The sequence below is a fragment of the Colobus angolensis genome, unplaced genomic scaffold (genome assembly GCF_000951035.1).
Source record: "Colobus angolensis palliatus isolate OR3802 unplaced genomic scaffold, Cang.pa_1.0 Scaffold18, whole genome shotgun sequence".
Taxonomy (NCBI): Eukaryota; Metazoa; Chordata; class Mammalia; order Primates; family Cercopithecidae; genus Colobus; species Colobus angolensis.
In genome coordinates this window covers 7,505,447-7,518,325 of record NW_012114932.1, presented here as the reverse complement: position 1 = coordinate 7,518,325, position 12,879 = coordinate 7,505,447, and the positions used below count along the sequence as shown (strand labels likewise).

The 12,879-nt window shown below is 42.8% G+C and overlaps 1 protein-coding gene across 2 annotated transcripts in view; it reads right to left on the bottom strand.

The window, feature by feature from the left end:
• Positions 1-12,879, bottom strand: part of LAMA3 (laminin, alpha 3) — an 83,447-nt gene that overhangs the window by 17,833 nt on the left and 52,735 nt on the right. For both annotated transcript variants that reach the window (XM_011939253.1, XM_011939254.1), the window contains 5 exons: positions 8,853-8,970; positions 8,332-8,472; positions 5,762-5,901; positions 4,679-4,810; positions 3,031-3,184 (listed from right to left, as the gene is read on the bottom strand). In XM_011939253.1, the coding sequence (XP_011794643.1) occupies positions 3,031-3,184; positions 4,679-4,810; positions 5,762-5,901; positions 8,332-8,472; positions 8,853-8,970 (685 nt within the window). The remainder of the gene's footprint in view (positions 1-3,030; positions 3,185-4,678; positions 4,811-5,761; positions 5,902-8,331; positions 8,473-8,852; positions 8,971-12,879) is intronic.

The following is a 12,879-nucleotide window of genomic DNA, read 5'->3' as shown; positions in this document are numbered from 1 at the left end:
TAAGTAGAGACGGGGTTTCACCATGTTGGCCAGGCTGGTCTTGAACTCCTGACCTCAGGTGATCTGCCTGCCTCGGCCTCCCAAAGTGCCGGGATTACAGGTGTGACCCACTGTGCCCAGCCAGCCCTGACTCATGCCTGGACGATTTCAGTAGCTTGCCAATCTGACTCCATCGCTCTAGAACTTTCCTATACCAAACCATCCCACAGGCTGCAGCCAGCTTAGTAATCTTTAATCTTTTCAACTGCTTACAGGACTCCTTTCAATGACGTTACACTGACTATAGCAAAATGTCCAACTGATGTAGGTCATATGACACTTGCCTGATCTGGCTCCAGGGTGTGATTCCAGTTTACCTCTCTCTAGTCTCCTTTCTCCATCCAATTTCCCACTGTTCACCAGGCTCTCTGGGCCTGTAGAGGCCACATGATATGGCTTGAAGAGCACATTCTTTGTGCTTGAGTTTGAATCTTGTGCTCTTCTTGTGCTTCTGGGAATTACATCCTCCCTACACTGTCCAGCACAAAAAGCATGGATTCTACCCAGGTTTCTCTTTGTGCTAATATGGAATTCTTTATCAGAAGCCCCGCCCTCAACTTCCTGTCAGGGCTCATTGTCCAGGAGGGAGGGGCCACATGTCCATTTCTGAGCCAGCCCCTAGGAAGGTGAATCCCCACCCTTCGCTTTGACTGATGGAGATCCCCACTGAGCTCTGAGCGCCTGGAAGAAGAGCACGTTCTTTGTGCTTAAGAGTCTTAAGTTTGAATTCTGACTCTACCATTTACTGACAGGGTGCTTTTTGGCAACTTTTTTTTTTAACCTCTTAAACACTCAATTTCCTGGCCTGTAAGGTTGGTATTTTATTCTGCTCTCAGAGGAGTGTGTTGAGAAGGGAGAAAGAGAGTGTGAAGTCAGTCTGGTGAGGATGCATGCAGCATGTCTTGCACCCGTGAGTCCCAGCCACATCCTGCCTCCAGCTTTGGGCTTCTGCGGCAACAATATTCACTCAGCTAAATTCAACCCACACTCCAGACCCAGCTCCTGGGTCACCTCCTTCAGAAGAACCCTCCTGATTCCCATGGCAGGAAAATTCCTGTCGCATCACTCCTGTAGCGTCTTATCCTTTCATTTAGGTTTTCATTAGTGTGCATAGTAATAATTAGCATTTAATGCATACTTACTATGTGCCAGGCACTTTTCTAAGTGTTTTGTGTTTATTACTTCATTTAATCCTCACATCAACATCATGAGGTAATATCATTATTTATCTTCATTTACATTGGAGGAAATAGACCCAGAGAGAGGTTTTATAATTGTCCAAGATCACATACCTAATAAATGGTAAAGCCGGATGCAAACCCAGGAAGTCTGGCCCCAGAGTCCAGTACTTAACCACTAAGCTGTGCTGTATTCTCTCTGCTACTGGGCAGAGACAAATGTCCTATTTCATCTAAACTGTGGGCTTACACAAAACAGGGGGAAATGAAATAGTGTATTCGCCAATGTTTTCCACATCAATAGCCCCAGTCCCACCCCATCTGCGGAAGCCTATGCAGAGACTCCTGACAGTCTCCCACCAAATTTCTGCACCTGGGTGTCCTGCAGGTTCCTGTCACTCAATACACCACAAACTCCATTCATTCTCTTTTCCTCCAAATATCTGCCCTTCTCCTGTCTCCATGGAGAGGACATCTCCATCCATCCAATAACCCAGACTGGGTGCCTCAGAATTATTTTAACTCCTGCCTCTCCCTTGTCTTCCCAATTCAATTATTGTCTGAGTCATGTGTATTCTATCTTGTAAATAGATTCGAATCCATTTGCTCTCTCCAGTTCACCATCACTGGGCTAATTTAGTCTCTCAATAACTTTCAGCCTTACAATGAAAAAATGAATATATGACTTCATTTCTGATGGGGCAATTCTAAAGATATTCCCATAATGGGAAAATGACAGCTCTTCTGGATTTATGAAGTATATTTCTTCTTAACAGCATAAAACATGTATTTTATTAGGTATTATCTGTTCATGCTCTCCCAAATCATTGTGCAGTGGGGAAATATTGGTAGAGAAGCAGCATGTGGTTGACATTAAGTGGAAAGTGTGTTGAACAGGAGCACACAGCTCTCAAGAGGCCATGGGCTCCTGGGTTGGAACTCCAATTTCACCTTCCACTTGTGGGAGCTTGGGCAGAATTGCTTACCTTTCTATACTGCAGCATAAGGTTAATGAAGGATTTGGTAAGAAAATCCCCTTGGAGTGCATAGTGCAGTGCCTGGCAGATCCAAGGTGCCTACTATTATCCATTAACCATATTAATTGTAACCTCAAACCTGGGAAAGTTACATTGTTGACCTTCAGCAGAGCAAGGAGCTCCTTAAGCCCTGATCCTGTGTTCAATTCATCACAGTGTTCTGCTCCTCCAAATAAGGAGTTTCATTTCCTCTCAATCCCTCTCAGTGCTGTACTTCAGAATCACCTGGGGAGCTTCACAAACTACCGATACGCCCACTCCATGAGCATCTGACTTAATTGGCTCGGATGCAGCCTAAGCATTGGGTGTTAAAGCTCCCCAGGTGCTTCTAGTCTGCAGTCAAGGGTACGCCACATTGGTTTTGACAAGGCCCAGATGTATGGGTGTATCTTGTCATAGGAGTTGCCTCAGAGCAGAGGGGAAGTCTGTGGGCAGGAAGAGGAGCACGGCCCTTATATTCTATAGAAAAACACAGGACCTGCTGGGGACACAGCAGAAATGTTAAAACAGCAAGACATCAGCTACTGAAATTACGAAACCTAAGTCACGGTTTTGTTCTGTGAGTGTAAAACTTGGCAACTTTTCATCAAGATGCAAAATAAAAGCTAAAAAGAAAACCACTTTGACATTTTGGTGTGATTCAACTGTTGATAACCCATCAAGCCCACTTCACGGATTGGTGATCTCTCACCCCCTTCCCCAATCTCTCCCACAGGGCAGGCTCAGGGGAATCCTCCAGGGAGGAGTGAAACCCAGGGTGAGGTTTGGACACTTACCTGATTGATACGGAAAGTCTTGGCCTTGTTAAACCTGGTAGAACCCTGAAGCAACATTAGAAAAGGTGGTTTGTTTAAACTGCAGCCTCCCAGGGACACATCTCTCTTGAGAGAGTTACTGGCCAAATCTAGGACTTCGGGACTCAGTGATAACCTGGAAAAAGGGCAGAAATGAAAGATGCTGCCAAACTCGGACATGTCGAGGAAGACCCGCTGGTAGAGAGAGCTCATTTCAAAAACTACATGTTTTGGGGATGAAGAGGGGTTGGTTAATGGGTACAAAAATGCAGTCAGATAGAAGGAATATGATCTAGTGTTTGGTAGCACAATAGGGTGACTCAAGTTAACGATGATTTATTGTCTAATTTAAAATAGCTAGAGGAGAAGTTTTGGAATGTTCCCAACACAAAGAGCATGACGAATGCTTGAAATGAAGCACATTCCAGTTACCCAGATTTGATCATTACACATTGTAGGCCTGTATCAAAATATCACATGTATCCCACAAATATGTATTAATACAACTGTTATGTAGCAATACTTTTTTTTAAATTATACATTCTTATGGTCATGGTTCCTAGGGAAACTTTCCTCTCCTACTTTAATATCACCTCCAGAAGCCAGCAAGGAGCCCAAGAAACTTTCATTGACTCGGGATTGTGGCAGGATTGTGGGAGGGCCGGGATACCATAGTTCTTTCTTTGAAATGGGTGTCATATGGAAATACAAAAGTAAAATATGCACAGAGGGGGAAGATGGGCTCTGGATGACACTGAATGATGGTAAATATAAGGAAACTTCAGAGGTGAGTTTATGGAAGGATTTGTCTGACTACGAGGAGGAAAGTCTTGGACAAATTTGCTTTATCTCACGATTCTTGTCCAAGCCTTATCATGGCAGTAAGCTGTTGCTAACAACCCCTGTGCCTTCCCCATCCCTCCCATTTCCTGCTCCAGTCCCTGAATTAGATGTTCAAGGAAGATGTTTCATCAACCAGGAGGGGAATGAGAACTCTAAGCCTCACCCTGGCCAAGGAGGATGGAGCCCTGATGGGTGGGAGGCTCCTGTCATGGTAGCCTGAGAATTCCAGCCTGAGGTTCATAGCCAGAACCAGGCCCTCTCCTCACCCTGGAGAAGATTTTGCCTCTTATCTAAAAACAATCATTTTGTATCAAAAGAAGATATGTAAACACGTGCATAGAAGCCCCAAGCGCTACTCTCTCTCTCTTCAATATCACGTTCAACATTGTGGTGATTTGGCTTCCTAGCACAGCACTGGTCCATGCAATTCCTTGGTCCTGAAAACCGTGGAGAGCTGATTAAATCTAATTGCACAATCTTGATATTAATGCAATAAAATTTCAGTGCATACTTTTCAGGGCCATAATCTGAAGTTAATTTTAATTAGGCCTTTCCCAAGGTTACATGCCAAAGCTGCTCCTCCAAAGGGAGGCCGGGCCCAGGAGTTTTTTGTGGATTTGTTTTTTAATGGATGTATCTGGCCAAAGATGGCATTTTGAAAGACTGTGGCATGTGGGCCTCATGCAGCACACGTTTACAAAGCTGACTTTGTTAACTGGACCAAAGAGATACCCTTCCCATGGGCAGGCCATTCTCATCAGTTACCCACAAAGACAGGATCACCTACCTCTGGACAAAAACATTGCTGATGCAACCCTCAAAATTGCTCCCGCCCAGACGCAGAGACTGCTGGGAACTTGAAATGCGTTTTGGCCTTTGGTCATTTCTCAGAGGTTGGTCATCGATGAGAAGCCGTAGTCTGAAAGGGAAGAAAAGCAAATCAAGGGTGAGAACTGCTGGATAAAAGAGCCCTTGCCATGTGGCCAACTCACTGTCTACGACTCAGACTCAATATTTGTTATTTAAAATAACTCGTGAAACTAGACTTTATTTTTAAAGAGCATTACAATTTTTATCATGTATTTTGCACATAACATTTTTATTAAAATGGGTGTATCTTGCCAAAGATGACATTTTGAAAGACTGTGGTATGAGAGCCTCATGTACAGAAAGTGCGCAGACTACATGTGTTCAGCTCAACGAATTTTTGCAACAGAAATACACCAACATTACCAGCACCCAGATAAAGAAACAGAACAGAGTAGCACCCCAGGAACCCTGTTGTGCATTCCCTTTAACTCTGTAGCCTCCCTCCCTCTATCCTGAATTCTGATGGGATGGATTAGTTCTTGCCTGTTTTTGAACTTTGTATAAAGGAAATTATATGAGATTAACTTTTATGTGTGACTCAATGTTTTCCACATTATGTTTATGAGAGTCATTCATGTCATTATATACAGTTCTAGATTCTTCTTTCTCATTGCTATATAGCATTCCATTTTGAATACACCACAATTTATCCATCCAACTGATTTATTTTTTAAATTTTATTTATTTACATTTTATTTTATTTTATTTTTCTTAGAGACGTGGTTTTACTATGTTTCCCAGACTGGTCTCGAACTCTTGACCTCAAGCAACCCTCTTGCCTCAGCCTCCTTAGTTGTTAGGATCACAGACACGAGCCACCATGTGTGGCAATTTATTTTTTTATGAAGAAATTGACATGGAATAAGGAAGAAGGACAAGACTTATTAGTCAAGTATTTTTGGCATCAAGGATAAATATTTTGCAAAAAGACACCAGAAAATTCCATTAAATGAAAGCGAGTAAAACTCACTCACAGCTCTGACAGAAGTATTCCACTTACCCAGAGTTGTCGCTTATTACAGATACATAGTGCAGCAAACCATCCATATACGTCTGTGGAGATTTAAAAATTGGGCCGTCGCTATCCCTGGTGCTCAATTCAATGTGACCATCTTCCAGAGTGACCTGCAGGGTGCTTGTCTGAAATCATCATAGAAAATGCCCATCAACTAATTTGCATTTAAGGATTATGCCTGTATCCGTACTGAAATTATCATCCAAACCATGTATAAAACAATCAGGATGTTTTGACCCAAATGCTGTGAGTTTGCTTTTTGCTCTAAAGATTATTTTTTGCATATTTGACTCCATGTTTATAAATAGACAAATCTTATGCAAATTATGCCAACACTGACAAATTTGTCAAAAACATTTTTTGGACCTACATTCATTAAGCCAATTTAATTTCTCAATCAACTACACAAAACAGTTAAATCATAATCATTTCTAAATTTTTCTGTTTTATCTTATTATCATTATTATTTGAGACAGAGTCTTGCTGTCTTGCATAGGCTAGAGTACAGTGGCACTCTCCCAGGCTCAAGCGATCCTCCCACCTCAGCCTCCTGAGAAGCTGGGGCCACAGGCGCACACACCACAGCCAGCTAAGTTTGTAATTTTTTGTAGATACAGGATCTCACTATGTTCCCTACGTTGGTCTCAGACCCCTGGGCTCAAGAGATACTGCTGGCTCGGCCTTCCAAGGTGCTGGGATTACAGGTGTGAGCCATCATGCCCAGCCTAAATTTTTCTGTTTTTATTTTTCTTTTGCTGAAGTTATTTCTATCAGGATCAATTCCTTGCTAAATAAATTTTACAGCAAAGACTTGATTCCTTAATTTTTAATATAAGAATATTACAATGATTTCTTCTCTTCAGTCATTATAAATTTTTTACTTCCTAGTCATTATTTCTGGGAAGTTCAATTCTCCATGTCAAACTCTGAAGATCTAAATTTTGGCAAGATAATTTGACTCTTCCTGTCAATCATTAATTTTAAAAATGTGCAGTCTCAGCACTTGTCATTTCAATTTTGTTCATGTTTTTTCTACCAAGTATAATTTCTGCCGTTTTCAACAAGATGTGATTCTTTGGTAAGATTTCAGTCTAAAACAAGTTTTACAGTGTGTGGTTATAGCCATTGTTGATTTTGCTTTGTGTTAACTTTTTTCAATTGGCAATATTCGTTATGAATTGCATAAAATAATGCTGACTTATGTGGATCTTTAGCTAACCCATTATGAAATTGAGGGCAACGTCCCTATGCTATTTCCAGAATTCCCCCATTGTCCAGGGTTGATCTAATCTTTTGCTAACCTAATTCTTCCCTCTGCTCTTGATCATTTTGTGTACTAAGTGTTCCTACATGTGGCAGAGGAAACAAGTGTCAGGTATCATCAGAGCTAGATCAAAACATCCTGCTTTCATGGAAATGCCACCCCTACAGTCTAAGTGTCAGCATGTGCTTCTTTAGGGCTCATTTTAAAAATACGACCTCAAGGACTGGTGAGCAAGCCACCAAGAGCTCTAATATTACAGAGCCACAGAGTCAGCCACCATCTCTTTTCTTAGAAGATACTAGAAGTCTGTTGTGCTCTGCAATCCTAAAGAAAAAAATTCAGAAATCATCACACTCTACTTCTATTTAAAAATTCCACTCATTCCACAAATATTCATTTCTAAATATTAGATGACTTCTATACCTACATAACCACACTAGCTAAATCCACTTACGTTACAGACGGTACCTGCTTGTGGAAGAGAATTTATGTGGCTCTGTTGTACATGAGGAAAGAGCAAAGGATCTTATTTTCTACAATTTTCCAGGTATAAATATTGTCCAGCTAGCTGCTGCTGCAAAAAGGCAGTCTAGAGAACTGCCTTTTATGCAATCAAAACGGAATCATAGGGACACACTCTGATTTTCCTTCTGAGCTCTGAAACTCTAAGCTACATTATTAACTGCAGTAGTTATAATCCACCTTAACTCTTATTATAAAATATACCTGAAAAGAATAAAAATGAGGCCGGGCGCGGTGGCTCAAGCCTGTAATCCCAGCACTTTGGGAGGCCGAGACGGGCGGATCATGAGGTCAGGAGATCGAGACCATCCTGGCCAACACGGTGAAACCCCGTCTCTACTAAAAAATACAAAAAACTAGCCGGGCGAGGTGGCGGGCGCCTGTAGTCCCAGCTACTCAGGAGGCTGAGGCAGGAGAATGGCGTGAACCCGGGAGGCGGAGCTTGCAGTGAGCTGAGATCCGGCCACTGCACTCCAGTCTGGGCGACAGAGCGAGACTCCGTCTCAAAAAAAAAAAGAATAAAAATGACTCCGCGAATACACACAAATGCAACTCTGTAAATTATAATGTTACTTTGTAAACCTGATTTCTTTGAGGACCTACCCCAGAGTGGGGAATAACGTTCATGGTTGAACTATACAATAGCATTTACTGTGTGATGATAGAAAAAATGTCCAGCTCCACCACTTTCAAAATCTCTCTATTGTTTTTAACATCAAACTTTGAGTCAGGTTCAAATCTTGTTTGATATTAATGCACTATTGCATACCCGTGTCTGATGACTTAATAATACGCCACTGGGTTGAAAAGTCTGAAATCCAAATGAGGCCTGGAGGTGGTCAGTAAGCAGTAAGCCCAAATTAGTGAAACTCAATTGTCCTCCTCTGGAGAATGAGGCAGATCGCACAAGCTGAAATGCAAACGTGGAATAAATTACTGGCATTGTAATCATTTCTTGGCTGAAATAGAGTACCTTACCCGATCTCACTTTACCCAAACCGATTAATGTGATTTATGTAGCCTCAGAAAGAAAGAGAGCTTACTTTGCTGCATAAGTCAGCAATCATCTGCAAGTTTTCATGTATATAGTTGGCCTTCCTACTTTCCTACAAATTTAATGTGCAAACCTGCAAAGGTTCAGCACCTTGCAAGCACATGGGGAGTATATATGAGCCAGTTCACTATAACACTGTGTGCTACCAGAAAGAAGTCAAAGTTGCTGTGTTAATGGATACAGAAGGTGGGTTGGCTGAGAAGCACTCCTTCATGAGGTTCTGAACCTTCACTTACCTTCCAGTCTTCCGAGCACTTTTTGGTTACTCCCACAGTATCGTTCAATCTAACGACACCGCTGGTTTTCTTCAAATTTTTCATGCAGCCTCGGAAAGCAGGCGTAGAAATGTTAAATCTGATTAGGAACACAAATAAAAGGAAGAGATGGATCATGCCAGGCTCACATGAAATCAAAGCTGAAACTCTGTGCTCTTTAGTACTTTTCACCCATACACGAGTATGTGTTTTATGTTTATCCTTTCTCATGGGATTCCCATAATGCCACTTATTTTATGATGCTGGGAGAACCGACTTCCTTTCTGTGGAGGTTTACATTCTCAGCTATAAAAATGCAGACAACAATGTTAACAGAAGAATGGTCAGTGACTGCAAAAAGTACAAAGACAGAGAAGATGCACAATAGCTAGAACTTCCCGTCCCTCTCCCTGGAGTCACAGCATTGCACGGTGGATAGGACATGTATTAATAAGTTAATAGATATATGATATACATATATAAATAAAGTAATCAATCATTTATAGGAAGCAGGAATGCTCTAGAAAACTTTTTGCTCTTTTTTTCTGTTCACTGTTAAGTTAGCCACTGTAAAGTCAGAAGAAACAAAGTGTTACTTTTTGGTTCTATTCAATTATGAAAAACGTAGCTTGATTTAATCAATGCCAAGCTGAAACAATGGAACACATTGTCCAGGTTCATATGCTCCTGTATCTACCACCTCCTACCTGTGGGACCTGGGCAACAGGTTATTGCCAGGATTAAAAAAATTAACGGGCCAGGTGGGGTGGCTCATGCCTGTAATCCCAGCACTTTGGGAGGCCAAGTCAGGTGGATCACTTGAGGTCAGGTGTTCGAGACCAGCCTGGTCAACATGGTGAAAACTTAACTACTAAAAACACAAAAATTAGCTGGGCGTGGTGGCAGGCACCTATAGTCCCAGCTACCCGGGAGCTGCGGTTGGAGAATCACCTGAACCTGGGAGGCGGAGGTTGCAGTGAGTCGAGATCATACCACCGTACTCCAGCCTGGGTGATAGAGTGAGACTCTGTCTCAAAAAACAAAAACAGAAACAAAAAAAACAAGTTAACGTACAGCAAGAGCTTGCAGCAGTGCGTGGCACCTGGGCATGAATGCTCAGCAGGGGTTTCTGAGAGGCAAAATTGTGCTGCTGTGGACCAGCCAAATGGCCTGGGTTCAAGTTCTGTCCCTGCTAATTGAACAGGCAACTTCTCTGTGCCTCTGTTTTCTCATTTAGACAATGGGAATACGTGAGTCTGTTTCATAGGGTTGTCGTAAGTCTAAGAAAGTTAATATGTGTAACACACTCAAACAGTGCTTTATACAGAGTAAGGACTCAGTGTGAGATCGTCAAGTTAGTATCCACTCCCATATTACTGTTCTTACATAATGAGAGCAATTTCTTTTTTTTTTTTTTTTTTTTGAGACGGAGTCTCGCTCTGTCACCCAGGCTGGAGTGCTGTGGCCGGATCTCAGCTCACTGCAAGCTCTGCCTCCCGGGTTCACGCCATTCTCCTGCCTCAGCCTCCCGGGTAGCTGGGACTACAGGCGCCGCCACCTCGCCCAGCTAGTTTTTTTTTGTAGTTTTTAGTAAAGACGGGGTTTCACCGTGTTAGCCAGGGTGGTCTCGATCTCCTGACCTCGTGATCCGCCCGTCTCGGCCTCCCAAAGTGCTGGGATTACAGGCTTGAGCCACCGCGCCCGGCCGAGAGCAATTTCTAAAGCAGCTCTTTCTAAATGGTCCCATGGCACTTCCCCTTCGATTGACTTCTGGATCTGTCTGGAGCTGAATGTGCATAAAGCATTCACACACATGAACTAACTGAAGTCCAGGCAAATATTTGTGTTTCTTAAACAAATGATGTACTAAGAAAACCCAAAGCTGATTTCATTCTAAATCCCTAATGCAGCTTACTTTTCTAAACGGAAAGGTGTCTGCATGCATTTTAATCCAATTCATTAGAAACAGTTGAGCTATATGTAATAGGCCTAAAATTAAGTTTCATTAAAAGGAAAAGAAAGAAACGAATCTTCACTGGCATTACAGTATGAGCCTAAGTATTGTATAAAGATGGCCTTTTGCCTCAGAAGAGGAGGAGGGTTCATTTTCATTCCTGGAGCTTGCCTATTTATACATGGCTCTAGGTCCATTCTTCTTTGGGTTTCAACATATCTCTTGGGCAACAACATTCCAGGTGTCCCTCTCTCCCTAGGTTATTGGTCAAAGAAAGAAAGTTGCAGGAAAGTAAAACAGTGGGAGAGAAACGCAGTTAACAGACACAGACCACCTATTTTGCACAAAGCTCTAAGAATACAACTTACAATAACATTTTGAGGGAGGTATTTTCTCTTTTATATTATTTTATTTTATTTTAGGTTCTAGGATACATGTCCAGGAAGGACAGGTTTCTTATCTAACATTTATTGAGCACTGACCATGTGCTGACCTCTGCTAATTCCTTTACACACTTTGAATCTTCCAACCACCCTAAGAGATAGGCAGCTACTGTGCCCTTATTACAGATGTAGCAATGAGGCATTGAGAGGCTGAGGCCTTGCCTAAGGTCACACAGCTGGTAAGTGGCAGAGCTGGGGTCACTAACCAGTGTGTCACACAGGTTAGTGAGGCCTGAAGCCCTTGCTTTTTACGCTTACAGTTGGTATTCCTGCAGCACTTGGAAGTGATCATGGCTTCTTCTTCTAGAAGAGTTACCTACAGCAGAAGTGTTAAAACGGAAGAGATTTACTTCCACTATTCCTGGGGGGATTCTTGTTACCTTGGGTTACCTGAGGACCCACAGTTCTCCATTTACTGCAGGATGCAGGGTCTGAACATCCTTGCTAGAGGAATGTCATTGCACTGGGGCATGAATTGCTGTGTTAGCGGGTTCCTGCATTGGGGTATTTATGTATACTTTGGGCCAATCTGTCCACAAAAGCTTAGCCAGCTCCATGGCTGCTGCAGGCCGACTTCAGGGAGCAAAAAGAACAAAAGGCAGCCCTAACCTCGGTGTCGGGTACTTAGTCGATGTTCAATAGATTCTTGATTGATTTTTACTTTGTGGATCATTTTCATTTTAGTGTTTATTATCACAGTCTGTGAACAATGGTGTAGGTCCTCAAGAAAAATGTCCTCACTGGTGTCAGATCTCTGGCATTACCAGGGATGATTTGCTCTTCTCCTGGGAAGGAGATGGGATTAACAGAATGATTTCTGATTATGATCGGAAACAAGCCATTCCAAGATCTGGGTCCCCATTCCCAGAAGAAACACTACAGTGAGAGGGGGAAGAAACAAACTACGCACAAAATCCCTTGAGCACAGCTGAGTTCATGATTACACCTGCTTGCTTTGCTCCACCTTAAGTTTGAGAACTTTGTCTAAAAGGTCCCTCCATTTATGCCGGCATCAGAACACCTCCCTGCTCTGGAAGGGTCGGCTGGTTGCCCCTACAGAGCTTGGCTGTGGATTATCCATGGAACTCCTCTGTGCCCACCCCACCTCCCAGTGACTCATGCCCAGTGGCAGTTTCAGGAATCTCTGGGCCACCAAAGACTTCACCAGAGGGATGAGGCAAGACCCAGAACAGCTGACTATTCCTTAGCATTTTGCTTTTGAGAGAGGGAAGGGCCAGTGAAGTCTTTTGACTGGCCTCTATCTCCCGCATTTTCCATGTTCCAGTGATTTTAATAAAAAGTCAAAATATAGGCCAGGCATGGTGGCTCACGTCTGTAATCCTAGCACTTTGGGAGGCAGAGGCAGGTGGATCACCTGAGGTCAGGAGTTCGAGACCAGCCAGACCAACATGACAAAACTCCATCTCTATCAAAAATACAAAATTAGCCAGGCATGGTGGCAGGCACCTGTAATCCCAGCTACTCGGGAGGCTGAGGCAGGAGAATTGCTTGAACCCGGGAGGTGGAGGTTGCAGTGAGCTGAAATCGTGCCACTACACTCCAGCCTGGGTGACAATAGCAAAACTCTGTCTCAAAAAAAAAAAAAAAAAAA